This window comes from Mizuhopecten yessoensis, unplaced genomic scaffold, assembly GCF_002113885.1.
Source record: "Mizuhopecten yessoensis strain PY_sf001 unplaced genomic scaffold, ASM211388v2 scaffold10847, whole genome shotgun sequence".
In the NCBI taxonomy this organism is placed as follows: domain Eukaryota; kingdom Metazoa; phylum Mollusca; class Bivalvia; order Pectinida; family Pectinidae; genus Mizuhopecten; species Mizuhopecten yessoensis.
In genome coordinates, this window is record NW_018408751.1 from 1342802 (window position 1) to 1361563 (window position 18762).

Consider the following 18762-nt stretch of genomic DNA (forward strand, 5'->3'; position numbering starts at 1 on the left):
CAACTTGTTCAGTATATAACTATGGGAAGGTCCGCCTATTCATAATTAATATATGGGAAGGTCCGCTTAATTATTATAGCACTATGGGAAGATTCACTTGTTCAGTATATAACTATTGGAAGGTCCACTTGTTCAGTATATAACTATGGGAAGGTCCAATTGTTCAGTATATAACTATGGGAAGGACCACTTGTTCAGTATATAACTATGGGAAGGTCCGCCTATTCATAATTAAAATATGGGAAGGTCCGCTTAATAATTATAGAACTATGGGAAGGTTCACTTGTTCAGTATATAACTATGGGAAGGTCCGCCTATTCATAATAAAAATATGGGAAGGTCCGCTTAATAATTATAGAACTATGGGAAGGTTCACTTGTTCAGTATATAACTATGGGAAGGTCCGCCTTTTCATAATTAAACTATAGGAAGGTCCGCTGAATTATAATAGAACTATGGGTAGGTACGGTTATTCATTATAGAACCATGAGAAGGTCTGCTATTTTTTTAGAACTATGGGAAGGTCCACTTGTTCAGTATATAACTATGGGAAGGTCCGCCTATTCATAATTAAACTATGGGAAGGATCGCTGAATTATAATAGAACTATGGGTAGGTCCGCTTATTCATTATAGAACCATGAGAAGGTCTGCTATTTCTTTTTAGAACTATGGGAAGGTCCACTTGTTCATTATAGAGTAATGGGGAGGTCCACTTATTCCATTTTAGAACTACCTGAAGGTCCGCTTATTCATTATAGAACTACGGGAAGGTGAACTTGTTCATTATAGAACTATGGGAAGGTCCGCTATTTCATTATAGAACTATGGGAAGGTCCGCTATTTCATTATAGAACTATGGGAAGGTCCATTTATTTATTATATAACTATGGGAAGGGCCACTTATTCATTTTAGAACCATTGAAAGGTCCGCTTATTCATTACAGAACTGTGAGAAGGTCGGCATTTTCAATTACTGGACTATGGGAAGGTCTTGATTTTAATATAGAACAATGAGAATGTTTGCTTTTTCATTATAGAACCATGGAAGGGTCCGCTTTTTCATTATTAATTACAGAACTATGGGAAATTCTGCCTCTGCTTGGTTTTAATATGAAAATACGACATTTTTCACAGCTTAACCACAGTACAAACATATGAAAGTACACTATTTTAAAGAGTGAGATAAACCATTATGTACAAGGATGCCTCTATACGTAGTAAGCGAAATTAAAATATTAAAATTCGTAAAAGAATCTGGCCGAGATCGCTCGTTGCGTGTTATCATAGATGATTGGAAGTCTTTGCATTCTAGCAATCCATGCGAACCAACACCATACAAATCGACGTCAATTGTTGTACTTACATGTATTGTTATAAAAAGTTATGCTGAATTCATTACTAATCTTGTTTTAAGGTTCATCCCTATTGTAACGAAACTTTTTCTTTTGTTACCATTTAAAGTGTGCCACGTGACCCATTACTGCAAGACGACCAATAACACGCGCCTCCCCCAGTATCGACAGTTTGTCCAGGGCGCAGTGTCCAGTTTTCTGATGACGACTTTGCAGGGGCGAGCTGGCGCGCTGGCCTACATATCAGACATTCGGAATGTTCCTCTACCAGTGATGGACTTTAAGACTGATTTAAATTGTTCACTCATTGGTAAGAAGTAACTTAATTAAAGAGATTCTTCCTATGACGAAGCCGATGGTGTTTGACTGCTCCTGTCGGGCATGAGGTCCAAATAGAGCCCCGTTCTGCAAAAACAATTGATGCAAATGACAACATGAACCAAATTATTACTTAATGATATTAATAAGTATCGTAATGTTGGATGAAACGTGGCAAACCCAAGACGAATGTTCACGTTGACGAGGTCCATTCAATAAATTCTGTCACATATATGATGCATATAGTTTGATCTTTCTATTACAATACTTCGAAGTAGTATAAACACACTTTCGCAATCGCGCTGTCCAGGACGTGAACGCTGCGCGGTAGACTTTCCTTGGTATACTGGCGAGGCACGGGAACAAATGCGCTACCAAGAGCATTTCTTGAGGCATACCGTTTCCAAGAGAGCATTTTCTTTAGTAAAGGAAACAGGAAGAAGTCACCGAGACTTAGTTCTGGTGAATAAGGAGGTTGGTCAATCTGTTCTACATTCTCTTGCTTAAAAAACCATCTGTACATTATTGGGTTTTAGCTGGATGCTATTCAACCCTTTACTTGGATGCTTTTTTATGCAGAATCTTGTGACAGTCTTAGGTACTTTGTCTCTGTAATACTTGAGAGTTTTATACCGATGGGTCAAACGACCCAAGGTAATAAAGAACTTGAATATAACTACACTTATGATACTTATTAATATGTATTGGGAGTTTTAGTTTGTTCTTCCGTCAACGGTTCGTGAAACACAGGCTCTCTAGAACTGAAAACTAATTCTTGGCGCTTGTTATGCGTCTTGCAATCGATGACCTTTCTTGATACCCCTACAACCTTTGCTTGTTTCTAATACGCCTCCGGGGTTCAAAGTGATAGACCCAAGTCCCATCCCCTGTAAGTAACTTAGATAGCTTTCTTGAGTGGTAATTGCCGAATGTTTTCAATAAATCTTTAGCACATTTCACGTTTGGCCTTTTGTTTAGATATCACCCATTGAGGGAAACATCGGGCACAAAGCTTATTTAATTTCAAGCACTTGGTCAGAATGTGATGTGTACTTCCTTCTGAAATGCCAATCATATGAGCTATTTTAGAAACAGTATATAATGACCATCGTCCTAAAGTGTTGTTTTTACAGCAGCAATAATCTTTTATGCTGCTGCAAATGGCTTTCCTGGCCATGTGTCCTCTTTGATGTCAACTTTGAAATAGTTCAAAATTACCCCGCCCCTGTCATAATATATCTCTACACGTGTATCTATCCTGAAAAAAGGGAAACTTACAGACTGCTGGCAAAATACCGAAACTTATCGCAGGCCAATATCACATATGGTGGTAAGTATTCGAACGCATTGTCTACAATCATATGTATCTATCCACATGTATATAATATACTGAAAATATTGATTCCACGAAATATGACCCCAACGAATTTGTCCCAAAACAAAAGCAACGAAATTTCACCCCAACGCAAATATATGCTTTTACAGTGGTTTTAATCTCGTTTACAAATAGCAAGATTTGTTTAAAGTACAAATGATTCGTAAATTGTAGTAGAATTGTACAACAACACACACAAAAGACTCGTGGTTTTAATTGCTCCCGAGAGCAGGGTTAAAGCACTATAAATATACAATAAACAGTAATAAGCTAGAATACCATGATTCACACGTATCAAGGTACATTTATATAATCAAATACTCACTGATCCGTAACTCTGGGTACACGCACTGTCATTCTGACATTCTGATAAAGAATGCACCGATGTCCATGTCATGACCCGTTTGGACACGATAAACCCGTACTACTATATCATGGCCTAATAACAGGTACAGTCTTACTCTGAAAAGTCGTTATCTATGACAGAGTCATCATAAATTACATAGAATGAGAATCAATACACATTTAGAATTTGACCTTATAAGCCTATCAAAAATCGCGTAGAAATGCATTGTTTTGAAAATTCACACGTTTCAGTAGTCTTTGAATCGGTACCGGACAGCGAATGTACATGACAATTACGTTACTTAGAAAACGTCTGAACAGTTTATGGCAAACACCAACACTTGTGAATCATCAAACATCAAACAGTAGAAATTTCCACTTGAATTTCCAACGTGTACCGTGTTTATTTTCTTTGAAACGAGACTAATGGTAAAAACGAAAATCCGGAACAACTGAATCCGGATGCAAACACTACAAGAGTCTAAAAAATGGTTGCATGCGGGGGCGTTATTTGGGCTTTTTCTAGTCTGTGTAGTTTATATGAGAGTAAGCATTGATTCAGCTGGTAAAGTTTTACTACAGATAATACTGCACTCTTTTTACGCAGCAAAATCGGTTTCCTGTGTGAAGTTACAGTTTTGGCAGTGGTACCGGAACCTTTAATGAACACAGTAATACGTTATTAATGACATATTGAACAGGTTATATACAGTACGTGTTAGAATACACAGGGACTCGTCAAAAACCCAGGGACACTCTTTTAAAGTATAGAACCAAAGCTTGGATATTTGTGCTGGGTGTTATTTATTCAGTTACCATTGGAAATTAAATGCCAATATAAACAAAATCTATATAAATAAAACAGCAAGTATTACAATACTGGATCGCCAATATACATACAAGTACATCTTTAAAAAACCTTTCTGGTTAACGATTTCGACACGGAGAGATATAAAAATACCTGTCTTACTTAAGTAATGACTGCTTTAGCAAAGGTTGTTATGGTCCTATAACACTCATCGCTATTGATGACAAATTTAATAAAACCCGGCAGGGCTTTATGTAAGTTTGTCAGCGATAGAAATGTGTGTTATAGGACCATAACAATATTTGCTAAAATATTCATTATTTATATTTACATTTTGATGGAGTAGTAACGCTTTATTTTGTTATTTCGAACAGCAAATTAAGTCTCAACAAGAATAGAATTAATAACACAAAAATAACATATGTTGTTATAGTCTCATAACAACATTTAGCTTCTCAGTACGTTGAAATGGAAAAATGGAGAGCAAATATAAATACATAGCTAAAATTTTGTTTTTGCGACCTTTTGTACCTCACAATAATGGTCAGATAACCCAATTACTGTGTTAGAAATTCTGAGTAAAAAAGGTTACCACGCAAGAGTCTCCGGCAACGCAACACTATGAGAAATACTTTTCCCCTTCAACAATTGAAAACCAGTTTTAAATAGACACTTAAATTTATTAAATTAATTCCAAGTTAATAAATATAAATCATTAAAACGAGAAGCTTATCGAAACGTACAACAGGTTCAGCTGTTGTGACAGAGCGGAATGCTGTGCTGGGTGCCTTCGGGAAGGCATTTCAGCGTAAGGGGACTATAAAACACCATCAGATTCTACGCAATCACAAGGAGGTAAATACACCAACATACCCCATCCAGCACACATACGCAGATGAATGCATGTACAATACACATGGAGACGTGTCTTTAAATGACCGTAGCTGTTGACAGGATGTTGAACCCTGTACAGTAAAACTAACCAATCCTTCATATGATACAATATCATATACACGATATCAGCGTGTCACACTTTTATAGTACGGTAGTCGAAAGTGACGTTTCGCTATTTTTTTTTCTTTTCGCCTCCAAAAGACGAGTGTTAAACCTTAATTATCGTTGTGTCCTGTTTTCGTCCCGAGAAAGTCGAGAATCAACAAACCTTTATTTTCCTTATTTCGTCTTTTCGCCCCGAAAAGAGGAAACATATAGAATTCTAAAAGAAACTACATCTGGTCTTTTCGGAGCGAAAACACGAAACAACCGCATGACATAAATCAGCCACCGTACTAAAGCCATACTTACAACGTTCGTAATCAACATGAAATCTTACATCAGAGAGGCGTTACTAACATCCGTTGACATTTTTATCAACTTTACAATAATAGGGCCACTCGTTGCATTCTTTTGGAAGGGAACATGGGATACCATTGATTTCTATTTCATTCCAGAACAAAAGGAGCTGAGTTTATGGGTGTCTTTTATTGGTGGTAGCATTGCTTTGCTGTTGTTTACACTATTGCAGGGGCCTATAAATAGAACACTTCTTCCTGATCACTACCCGTTGCTGTTTCACGTGACGTCACGTTTCCATGCCTACCTTATAGGTATCACACAGGTGATGCTGTGGAGGGGGTCCTGGGGACTGTTTGACCTGTATCTGACCATAGAATGGCTTAACTTAGTCGTGTCCGGATGTTTGGGGACTTTGTTTCTGTCCGTCCTAGGTGGTCTAAGTCTGACCTCGGGAGTACCATTTTCGACCCGGCACGATTTTGACCAGGAAGACCCATTGACAGGGAAATCCAAGTAAGTCTTTCTCTTGTATAGTACAGTGTAACTAAAGTTGATAACAGTCGTTTTTGTTTGGTATCTCTTAAGCTACCGTTGATGTCTATTCTTTCGTTATGGCGTCTCCACAGATCCCCATGTTGTTTTTCCTTTATTTTTGTGCCTCTTAGGTTCCTGTTGTCCTCTTTCCGTTGGTTGCGCTGTGTCTCCAGTTCCTCTGCTGTCTTTCCTTCTCTTTGTGATGTCCCTAATTCCTATTGTTGTCTTTCCTGATTTTGCGATGTCCCAAATTTCTGTTATTATTTTCCTTTCTTTGCAATGTTCCTAATTTCTGTTATTATTTTCCTTTCTTTGCAATGTCCCTAATTTCTGTTATTATTTTCCTTTCTTTGCAATGTCCCTAATTCTTTTTGCTGTCTTTTTTTTTGCGATTTCTGTAATATTTTCCTTTCTTTGTGATGTTCCTAATTCCTGTTGTTGTCTTCCCTTTCTTTGCGATGTCCCTCATTCCTGTTTTTGTCTTCCCTATCTTTGCGATGTCCTTAATTTCTGTTGTTGTCTTTCATTTCTTTGTGATGTCCCTCATTCCTGTTTTTGTCTTCCCTATCTTTGCGATGTCCTTAATTTCTGTTGTTGTCTTTCATTTCTTTGCGATGTCCCTCATTCCAATTGTTTTCGATTTCGTTGTATTGTTTCCTCACTTTTTGTTGCTGTCTTTCTTTCGTGGTAGGTTCTCTTCAGTTTCCTTTTCCTGTTCCCCAATCCCCAATGGCAACCAACTAAATACAGAATGTTTTAGATCATATATCACAAGCCTCTACATCGTTTATACCAAAACACGTCAAGTGCACTGCCAATACAGTGTGCAAGACTGCAAGAAAAGTTCAAACATGTATTTGTATGGTGATATCACCTCTATGAAGATGCAAGTGTATAACTAAATTTCCCAATTTCGGTTTAAACTTATTTGCGTTCCATCTGTGTGATCGGCCGGTACAAACGGGGGCAACTATACAGGTATTCATCGTACGCATACAATTAAAATTTAACTTAAATCACATATACAGCAAACATAAATATTCGTTATACGTCTAATTAAATAAGTGAATAGAAAAAGTCGTTAAAATCACTATACCCCTACTTTCACATTGGCTTAGCTGTCCATGGAGTTGAAAGAATATAAATCCCCACAGCAGACAGCAAACTCTCTCAGCAAATCTTCGTAAGTTACTCGAGGAAATGACCGGACCAATCAAGTGAGGTGGAGAGCTGTAACTGTATATGTATAGTGTATGGGATGTTGAGATACAGCTTCTCCTCGGGACAGAGACATGGTGTCATGGAGCCAGAACATTGCTTTATCCCTCAAGATCATACTTAATCTACACCAGCTGTTCAATCATACATTCCCTTGAAGAGGCGGTTTTGACACATTTCTTTCATTGATACTGTATTTTAGTACTTTCAAACCAATTTCTATTCTATGACCAATCCTATTTTAGCTCCCCTCTTTCTAATAAAAAAGTAAATATTTTATGCAGTATCTGCCAAGAGAATTATCATCGAAATATATATATTGTTTCTTTTTCAGAAGTGAGGTATCAAAAATATCATATTCTGATATTAATTTCGTACTAGGTGTAAGAATTTAGTGTGCATATTCGTATTTGCAATTTTCAGGTTGAGTCTGACTGCCTAATCAATGCATCCGTATGTTTTTTTAATATTCTATAAGGCTAACTCCCCTTTCGATTTGTTATTTGCAATATCACCCTTATGAATGGTTCAATTTCGATGAGTATATGTATATAGCTATGTTTACCAGCCTCCATGTTCATGCTTGTTTAGTTTATTTTAACATCAAACCTAAATACAATGTTGTACTGAGTCCTGGCGTGTCTGTTAAGTATTCTCCAACCCACAAAACAGAATGTCTACACCAAACCACATTCACGAATATCACATATCTAATGTCCTAAACGCAGTTTCAAACATTCCAAGGGTTAATGAGCTGTTTGTAATAATTTCAGATAACAATACTTTTCTCAAAATTATAACACATACGGCTGTTAATACGTTTGATACTACTAATTATTTTACTGGTAGTTTGTATTTCAAATGAGTATCATACGTGTTAATAATACAGTCGTACGTCATATGTATATATACAGAATACGTATTTGTAGGTTAGAATTCATTTAAACAGAATTAATGAACGTTCTGTAAACTCTTAATTTTTATCGTTACATACAACCGATGTATTACATATGTATTTATTCAAGTATGTATGATGAAGAGGTTTTTTAATGTGAAATAATTTTGTTTTGTTTTAGGGCCGTCGACTGGCGCAGTGGATAGAGCACTCCCCTTTCACAAAAACTTGTAAAAAGGTAATCACGCACCGATAAATTTGGAAAAAATCTTATAAAACGAAATAATTGAGAAAACGGCTGGAATGGGTGATGTTCTAAAACTCCAAAACTCAAATGGTATTAGATTATAAGTGTTGATGATTAATCAAACAGGGACAATATAATGGAAATTGATGATTGATTAAACAGGGAAAATATTATAAATGTTGATGGTTAATCAAACAGGGGCAAGATTATAACTGTTGATGGTTTATCAAACAGGGACAATATTATAACTGTTGATGGTTAATCAAACTGAGACAAGATTATAACTGTTGATGGTTAATCAAACTGAGACAAGATTATAACAGTTGATGGTTTATCAAACACTCCCTGTAATCTACCCCATCTCACTGATATGGGAGAGTTTTTGATAAGAGCAAGTTCAAATAGAGTCGTGCAACGCCACATCCCTTTCTACTGTTTGCTGTGTGACGAAAATATTTATACAAAATATCAGAGATTATAAACATCCTCACCAATGTACAAGAGGCCAAAGCTTCTCCTCTCGACGGGTCCCAATTATACTTACTGGAAATTCCTACACCTAAGATAAGTTTCTATTTCATTCGGGATTTTAAAAACGAGGAAACGTTAATATTTAGCTTACATAGAAAGTGGTCGGTGATACAGAGAGTCAGAACCCAGACTTTGTGACAGGAAATTTAGTTTACAAATTATTCTACAGATTGTTGTATATATTTGTCTGTATATTCAGTAAGTGATGTCATGTTTGGTTTTGACTACACGTGTTTTTCTGTGTGTTTACAGGACGTACAGGACTGGATATGGCTGTTAGTGTACGGGTCCTATGAAATCGTCGTTTATAATCTCCTGGTTGTCGTCACGTGGCGATCCTTATGGGAACTCATGGATATTCTCATAATCCCGGACAATCTTACTCTCTCTGCCTACATTTCCCTCTTCATCAGCGTCACTCTAGCGACCCCGGTTATTCTTGGTGAAAACATGCTTCGAACTTACTGCCGAAAATTAGAAGTAAGCCAAGCCTTGGGAGTTTTTAAGAAACTCTTATCCAAGGGCTACATCATGCTCACTGTCTGTATTACCGTGAACCTTTGGAGAGGAGCTTGGCACCTGCAGACGACATTACTTCTCCCGGGAAACCCGAAATTGAGCGCTCTTATCTCCCACTGTGTAGGATTTGCCGGTTTAATGCTCTGTCTGGTCACACGGACGTTGGCTGGGGGCGCTGATTTTGAGGATAGTGACATTTATGAACAATGCGTTACAATGTACAGCATGTCCTGTGTAAAACGATTCGTAGAGAAGTTTGACAGTAAAGTCTCTGCTGTACCACAGGACACTGATCTACAAGATTTTGCAGGAATCGGATTGTAAAAGTAAATACATTTTGAATTCATACTTCTTGGCGAGTTTTAAAACTCACCAAAAAAGAAAACGAATAAGGTTTTGCTTATATTTACAAAATCACACTTTTCAAGGTAAAACTTGATGGCGACATCATAAGTCCTTTGCTTTATATCGTCTCCTTTTCAATATAATAGTGTGTGACGTCTAATGATTATCATTTAATGACGTCACAAATGGTTACATCACATAATTTTATAAGCGAAGATATGACACGGATGTATTTATGTATACATCTCCATTGGATATTTTTTTATTTTGTTGACGTCATAATTAAAGCTGCGGTCGTTTAAGGACGTACCAGGTTTTGGTGGTGGAGGAAAGCCGGAGTTCCCGAAGACAAACTATTATTGAAATGTTTGGTATTATCCGCAAAGCGTCATTGGATGATCCTGGACACCAGAACTTTCCAGGGTAAACAAGTAACGATAATATCCTCCGAACCCCTTAACAAAATTTTCTAATTGTTCCTTAGATTTTTTTTACTTACAACAAGTGATTCACATTCCTTTTACGATAATTGAACACATTTACGAATCAGTTCAATCGCAGATCGACTTTCACCGTTCTGATTGACAATAACAACAGTTGAAGTGACATCTTAACATCTAAATCGTAGCAGAGGATACCTTGTGTATCGGTGAATGACAACTGCTTTACTTGTGTTCTCTGTCATTTTTTTCATCACCTCAGTCATTTAGCACACGCAAACAATCGGTCGCTACAAGGGAGGTAACTCTTACACAACAAAACCGCTTTAATCATATCGAAATGTTCATAAAACGGCTGACTGAAACGATTCACAACTTTACAGATATAATAGACTGACACAAGACTCGAAAGATACAAGTAACTCCAAAATATGGATTTATATAACGGTATAGTTTTTATTTTTCTGGTATCAAAGATTTTGTAATATCTCCATAATAACTGAAATGTGAAATAGATTTCAGATCTTTAGAAATATCATAATTTTAAAACTGCACTGAGCGCAAGCCAGCCTTAAACTTATCGTGATTTTTATTACGTGATGATGTTAATATGTTAGGGTGTCCATCAAGGAACACGTGTGTATGATGCAGCATCCTTATTTTGTATTACAATGTACAAGTGAATGGTATTTATTTTTAACCACATTTAATGTCGTTTTAGCCAATTAGAGCAACTCTTAACTGTCTACCCTTAAAATGGTACACTAAAAATGAAATGAAAAATATTCTCGGGCAATTGGTCTGTGTGGCAACATAGATATCATATTAAATATCTAATCTTTGGAAAATATTGTTTAACATTGCTCTAATAAATAAATGACTAAAATTTAACAGAAAGTGACATAACGTATTTGAAAGGAAGAAACGTTTCCTTAACCGACTGATATCACGAGGTTATCTTTAGTGGAAACCCATCAAGCTTGAACTTCCAAGTAAACCTACATCATCTAAAATCGTTCTATAAATAAACATTTGTCGGTTTGACTTGATCACAATATTGTTATTCTCTTTTAAATGTATAAACACACTGAACAGCATTTTTCTTTGCTTACATGTATCATGTATGGCAATATCAAAAAACCCACTCATGAATCTATTGGGGACATATTGGCCAATGACTGTTTGACTGACTTTGTGGAGAAATATATCACTGTCAGCTGAGGACAACACATTTATACTTATATTTACATGTACACCCCTCCAACAGTTTGTGAGGAAATCAAATCGTATCTCCTAGGTCGATCCCCTTCCTCTGACTTTCCTTTACTTCGATGACAAATGCAACTCCCTAAATAAGTATAACCACTTTTGCGAGTATTTGTATAAAGTATGATTCGGTTTTAGGGAAGTTTTGGAATCTCTTGCCCAATCCTATTACAATTTATTAAATATTTTGAAACAAAACAAACTAAAATCTGATTTAACTTTAAACATGCTTTAATGCATGTTCTTTTTCTGATGTGTATAACGTAGAGCCACTGTAGAGGATATCATATGAATTCCAATGTAACTTTAAACGGGAATCATGTCCTCAAGACCTACACAGGGATCTTTGATATAGAATATTTCTAGCAACATGTGTGTAGTCCAGAAAATGTTGGAGGCTTAAACGAATAACTCCAATTTATCGCTAAAACGGATTATTATCAGATAATATATAATTATATAATGGTAGATATTACGGTGGTACAATGTGTAATGTAAGAGACATTCTTCCGGAACTTTTGTTCCTCCTGTCGTCCCAGTTCATCTTGTCTTCTCACATTCTTTACATACTATCTAGTAATACCATCTAAAGACCATTTTGACGGGAAACGTCTCAAATTAATTAATATCTACACTGGTGACAAAGGTGCCTTTTTACCAACTAAAAAACATTCATTTAAAATACCATCACATCCGTGGGACTTCCCTGGTTTAATTTTACATATAGCCTATTCACACTGATAGGACAGTTAAACTCCATTAAAAAAAGGAATAGAGCCACCATTAGTTTTTAACTCTGTATCATAATCTGTTTCATTTAAATTATTAATACTTTTTTGACGACAAAGATTTTAAATTCTCATACAGTTTTTTTTATAACTGCCTTTGGTGAAGAAAATTTCTTATAAAATTTCCTGAAAGTATAATTTCAGAAATATTTCAACATATATCTTTCATATCTCATATAGTGTTCGTTTTCCCCCTCACGTCTAATGATATATGTATTCTTTTCTTATCATTCTTATAATTCTCTACTGATTTCAAATTCATCAACAAGTTCAAAACACGTTTATATTGGTCAGAATCATATATACAGCACATAACATATTTCAATTCAGAGTCAATCCATGGTGTGTCATCACACATATGTATACCTGTAGCTTAGGTACCTTGTTTATTTACCTTGTCACGTCCCACTGCACCCGCACGCTTAAGACTCCGTGTGTGTATTAATATTGGTTCGAACGAGAAAGGTGTCAATTGCACGGAGCAGTTCATCGGTAAATCACACTGTTTTCTATATGTTGAGTAATCTCTTGCAGTGAAACAGTTGGCATGTCGATATCACATTCGCCGAGAATACGTTTAAAAGTGTTCTATTCTGTCCTCATTCCAGCGATAGGTTGACCGCTCACTATCGGTCTCCCTACTTATATGTGCATCCCTATTCACAACATTTGAAAATCGTGTGTACAATAGCACGTACACGGCGGCGTTTTCAGACAGCACAATAAAACTGCTTAAATTACGATAAACAGTTTTAACAGATCGAAATAAAGATTGACTCAATGTCATTCCTTTATGGCCACAATGCGTTTAATCATTTGAGAAATAAATCCATAGACAACTTGTCTTACACAACTCATTAAGTCGGTTACCAAATAGGTTAACCAATGTATCGGGGTTAACCCTATCTATATATAAATCATCTGAGACATATGTAAATAACTTCGAGAGTTTATTTTTAACACTGTCATGAACAGTATCATTTTTGACAAAATCACTTGAATTACTGGTACGACTATTAAAGTCTCCTAGCAACATGATGTCCCCCTTTCGGAAGTATTGACCAATAACATATAGCAATTCACAAAGTTAAGATTCAATCACGCATCAACTTTAGATCAGCGACTTTAAGATCGATGCGGCGGTGTGTCTCTTATCCAAATTTGATGCTGGTACCCACGAACATATCGGAAAAAGCGCAACTTCGCTCACATAGTGTCCAAAAACAACAAATTTCGACGGAGCTCAAAACTTCACTGCCGTGCACGTGACTTGTATTGTCAACTGTGCCCTGTCCCTACATCTGGCCCGTATTCACACGATAACATGTTTTAGTAATTTTCTAAATGTTCACACTAGTAAGTTCAAATATGCATTAATCTACAAGTGTATGAATGAAATAATAACATCGAGATTTCTAACAAACACATTTGATGACGTATCGAATAAACCCTGAATCTTTTATCACAGATTAGTATTCCATAGTTAGTGCATATTGTGATAGAGTCTGTCAAGTTAAGCTTCACCATTCCCTCCTTTCTCTACGTCGAATCCGCGATGATGAACTAACCTAAACCTAGGTTTAGGTACGTACTTGTCATGCGCATGCAGCTTGTTCAAAAGTTACGTATCATGCACCAATTAGTAATAGAATGGGAAAACACATTGCAAAAATCGCGGATTTAAAAGCGAGACTATTGACGGAAGTTAACTAAGTTACATCGTCGCCATTGACCAGCAATGACTCTATTCCAGGTCCATACATAATGGGATCACCATGGCCTCCACATAGCGTCGTCTGTGTTTGAAGCGTGACAATGTTGTGTCAAAGGTCCAATGATATTTGCTAATTGCAATGACGGCTGGATCCGTGCATCTCTACTTCGCGGACATTTTTGCAACGGGAAACAACTCATGTGTTCAGCTGTGACTGTTTGTGTTATAGCGTTGGTAACTGGTAAATTGCATGACGATGCCACTGTTAGATGTTTGTCGAAAATGGTAGGAGTATTGTCACCAGGTTCTTCATTTCTATCACAGGATACCGAGGTCGAAGGCTTGGCGGTCTCTACCGCTGACAAAGATATAGAAGGCACTTGACACAACGCAGCAGTCGGGACAAGGATGTACGTGGGCATCTGTTTGCTACCTATCACACCCAGGGAAGGTTGAACAGACATCACGCTGCATAAAGTCTGTTGTGAAATATCGTGTAATCGAACAAGGTCGTCTGATGGTTTCGGTTGAATTATTTTCATTGTCGACGTAATGCTTGCTGATTTTGAAAACACATCTGTCGATTTGCATTGCTCGGTTTTTGTTTTTGTCACAGCTTCCTTTGTTCTCAGTTTATTGTCTTTGTCAATATGATCCAAGACTGAAGACTTTAAATCAAATGACACACATGAGTTTGATTTGAAGAACTTCGTTATTTCTTCAACGCATCGTTTATATCCCATGTTGTACTGGGACTCAGTTCCCTCTTTCGTTGACATTTCTGAAAGAGGAAGGTGTAAATCAAAGCGTTATCATTATTGTTAATAAATTGGAGAACCGGTTGCCGAATGTTGTATCAGGAAACTGGAAGCGATTATTTGATATAAACTTCGTTTCTTACATTTCACACATAATTTGAGCAAATTAACGATGATTTTTGTACATTTACAGTATACTTACAGCATATTTATCGTGTTTTACTTGTATACTTTCAATATTGTAATATCATATTTATAGAATATTTAAAGTATATTTGCAGTACACTTGCAGATTTTTAAAGCATATTTGCAATATATTTACATAATATTTATTGTATATTAACAGTATATTGATTTTGTAAATATTATATAGATTCTAAATATAATAAAATATACTGTCATTGTGTTGTAAATATACTCTAAATACATTTCTTTAAATATACTGAAAAGATACTATCAGTACACAATAGAAATATGTTGTAAATATATTGTAGATATACTATAAAATCATAACTTTTTAACGGTAAATATATTGTATATTAACCGTATATTTATAGCAGTAATCTTATGGTATATGTATAGTATACTTACGGTATATTTTAATGTCTTTACAGTGTATTCATATTACATATGCACTTTTTTGTTCTTTAATTCGACATGCGTTTTAATGGCGTCATACATCCCTCCCTTTTCATTTGAAATGATTCTCTTTTCAGATGAACACTGATTTGTCTATATTAAGAAAAATGTGATTGTAAGGTTGCGTTATATTCTCTCCTGGTTTTACACCGTCCTCAATAAATCATGCCTTTAAACATGCATGATTTTCACTACGTCTTTTTAATGAACATCCTGAGTAGGGTATTTAAAGATTTTTTCACTGGTCAACTTTGCATAAATAAAAGACCCCGTTCGAGGTTACCTTGCGAATTGAAACTCTTGACATATTCTACAGTCATTTCCAAAATGTCAGCTTTCTCCAATTTTACTGGTCTTCCAATCTGAAAAATCATAAAATGGAATTGACAAAACAATAGACAATTCAAGATCACAAACTTGTGTTATAAATCTTTTTTTTTTATGATTGAATTTAAAAGATTATGGAGTTTAGGATTCACATTTCCAGAACCTGTTTAAGTTAATGGGAATTTCGATTGCGGGTAGCTGCGTCCCAATTAAATCTGCTTCGAAGATATGAAAGTGCCTACCAGTCGTGAACCCACGTTTGCCATGGATCTACATACGGGTAATTTTTCTAGATATAACAGAAGAAAGCATGGCAGTTTATGCTGAAAAGTGCACACACGTTTTTGCCACTTTATATCATCACTTCGAGTATAAACTTGGTTTTCTTTATGGCTAAATGTCAAATGACAGCTCACAGTTTTATGTACATAATTCATCAATAAGGAAAACTCGACTGAAGTGGCACCTACACAAAAGGAAAACAACACCCAAACTGAGGTAACAACATCGCTTAAGGAAGGAACATGTGAATTCCCTGAAGTGAACTCTGCATTTTCGAAAACGAAAGCGTTACCTACATCGCATTATTATTGAAGCAATGGACTTGCAAATATGAAAAGTAATTTAAAATTTCCGTAATTGTTTTGAATTTGTAAAGGGCCAATTTGCTCAGGGTACATACTGCGTTAGGCATGAAACCTGTGTTCTGAGTTATAGTTACCTCCCTTGAAGACATATTTTACCTTAAGCTTAATACTTGTTATATGTGTTAATGGCAAATGCTTCCCACATATAAAAATCTTAAATAGATATTAGAGTTTCCTCCTTTAACATATTATACTTCGTTTTAACCTGATCAGTTATCAATAGATAGTAGTGTTCTAGTACAAAGTAAGACTTCCTATTCATAAAGAATGAATTTATCTTGTTTTGCTGTGAAGCTCTTTTGTGATAGTATTTGTATCACCAAAGTAGCATACATCCTTAACTTTGTGTCCGTTTAATCAGCTCACCTTTGTTTGACGGTCGAGCTGGGTTACCATGTCGTGTAGCTGTTGTAGAGAGTCGTTGATTCTCTCCCGTCTCCGCTTCTCAATCAAAGGTTTATTCACCTAAACATATTAAAACCTTGCTTTGGATTAAGATAAAACAGTGAATATATGTACATTCATTTTTCAAATAATTGTTTATGGTACATGTTCATAAATATCTATTGAAACTTGAAGAATTGTACTTGTACTACTAGTCTATATGAATTACAGTGGTAAGTATTTTGATTGCTGCTTTACATTTAATTTTCGTGGTATATTCATTTCGCCCCCTTCATTGTTGGATCCGCTAAATCAACTCTACTGTAGAAATCTATTAACCCGATAATAATAAGTCGCTAATTCCGTCCGTTATACAGTATATATTGAACGTAATGTAAAAGGATTGGACACTATTTCACAATTTAACAAAGTGCGTCATAGATAAAAAAAAAAAATCCAAAAAATTCTGAAATTTTTCACATATATATGCTAAAATAATTTACAGAAAAATGTTTCAAAGTTAGTTTTGTTCGATGATACAATACATCATCAAGTTGATATGATATTTCCCTTCCTATTATTTACGTCTGAGTCACGTAAAATGTAAAGTTCTTGATGTGTATTTACTGTGCCAGTCGAGATTGATTTACACGTATACTGCTGGTCAGTTTTAATGAAGAACGACGATACAAGTGTGTCAATACAGTTTAAAATACGTAAATCAAGGAAGCCACATTTAATGGGGAAAAAAATAAGTAAAACATGACGGCTGTGTTTGTAACAGTATACACCACAAACAAACAAAGGGTAAAGTCGTGTATGGACAAGTTATCATCAATATATAAATCTAGTATACGATTTTGTTATCAAGAAAGTAACTATCCATATACATACCCTCCCTTTAGGTTTCACGGACGAAATACACTCGGTTTTCTTCACAGAAGTATCACTAGGCGCCATACTTTGTTTTAACTAGTAAATTGGTAAGACTTTCCTCACATATAACATGTCATTGTCTACACGAAAACAAAACCTTCCACCCATGAGTAGGACTGAAGTTTGTTTGTACCCCTCGACCCGCGCGCGACTGACGTGATAGGGAGCAGACGACACACACCAGGGCACGAGCCAACTTGTGTCGGCTTGAATTTTCACCCAATCAAAAGTATTTAAATATTCGTCTCGTGCCAAAAATGTAAACACCCCAAAACAGGTCTGCTCATGCATGTAAGGGAAAGTTGAATAGTTTACAATGTGTTACAGTGTATGTGTGTGTGTGTGTTACAGTATAATATGGTAAGAGCGCTAGACAGTGACCGCTTAAGCATTAGTTTTTCACTTATGCAATTAAATATCATCTTAATTACTTTTTTGTCACAATTTAAAAATAGGTAAAATAAGCATTTAAAAACACTTTTTTTAAGAATCATACAATGCTCATTTTAGCGAACGAAAGGCTACCGCATACGAAGGAGGAACAATGTAATTGAAGTGATTTAGATTATTTATTATCACGGGCAGTTCCGACGTTATCGTAAACGGGTCCACAGGAGTAAGCGCAATTTAGAAAACGAATCAATCTCGTTCGATTTAGTCTTATTTATATTTCAACACGCCTTTGTCTGTTTACCCTGCTATACCGCAAGTGACTTTGATAACGCCTTTCCCTTTATCATTAGGAAATCTTATTGTAGTAGTATAGCCGAAATCCAGTCCCTCTTAGCTTTAAATATACTTAACATGCAACTGTATTATACTGGACCATGATTTAAATCGTTGATTGATCAAATGATGTCAATATTATATCCTATCTCCGATTACTATGAACAATGCTTTCATTTCATAATATCTGGTTTTTAACACTAACAGTATACAAAGCAGAAAACGTATATATTGTGACGCCCTCCAACATATATTATAGCTAAATAAATCATTTCTGAAAAGAAAACCATCCTTTTATGAAAAATTATGCAGATGAAGTAACACAATGTAACCAACGACATTGTTCTGAGCG

General features: G+C 35.8%; 3 protein-coding genes across 3 annotated transcripts in view; 2 read left to right on the forward strand and 1 right to left on the reverse strand.

Moving 5' to 3' along the window:
• Nucleotides 1–2619, forward strand: part of LOC110462918 — a 10513-nt gene extending 7894 nt beyond the window's left edge. Inside the window, exon 7 of the mRNA XM_021517158.1 lies at nt 1464–2619. Coding sequence (XP_021372833.1) covers nt 1464–1675 — 212 coding nt within the window. The 3' untranslated portion in view covers nt 1676–2619. The remainder of the gene's footprint in view (nt 1–1463) is intronic.
• A 3375-nt stretch (nt 2620–5994) lies between these two features.
• LOC110462921 lies at nt 5995–9878 on the forward strand. The gene is made up of 3 exons (XM_021517163.1): nt 5995–6009; nt 8325–8381; nt 9174–9878. The coding sequence occupies exon 3, from the start codon at nt 9273–9275 to the stop codon at nt 9762–9764; it is 492 nt and encodes a 163-aa protein (XP_021372838.1). The 5' UTR covers nt 5995–6009; nt 8325–8381; nt 9174–9272; the 3' UTR covers nt 9765–9878.
• A 1847-nt stretch (nt 9879–11725) lies between these two features.
• LOC110462953 lies at nt 11726–17840 on the reverse strand. The gene is made up of 4 exons (XM_021517230.1): nt 17643–17840; nt 16731–16829; nt 15674–15752; nt 11726–14774 (listed from the first exon to the last, which is right to left on the reverse strand). The coding sequence occupies exons 1-4, from the start codon at nt 17706–17708 to the stop codon at nt 14050–14052; spliced, it is 969 nt and encodes a 322-aa protein (XP_021372905.1). The 5' UTR covers nt 17709–17840; the 3' UTR covers nt 11726–14049.
• Nucleotides 17841–18762: the final 922 nt, after the last annotated feature.

Excerpts from the sequence above, each read along its gene's own strand:
- LOC110462921 (XM_021517163.1), top strand. The coding sequence starts at position 9,273 with ATGGATATTCTCATAATCCCGGACAATCTTACTCTCTCTGCCTACATT.
- LOC110462953 (XM_021517230.1), bottom strand. The coding sequence starts at position 17,708 with ATGGCGCCTAGTGATACTTCTGTGAAGAAAACCGAGTGTATTTCGTCC. Across the intron at positions 16,830-17,642 it reads CCGTGAAACCTAAAGGGAGG|GTGAATAAACCTTTGATTGA; the intron begins GTATGTATATGG and ends TAATATGTTTAG. Across the intron at positions 15,753-16,730 it reads AGCTCGACCGTCAAACAAAG|ATTGGAAGACCAGTAAAATT; the intron begins GTGAGCTGATTA and ends ATGATTTTTCAG.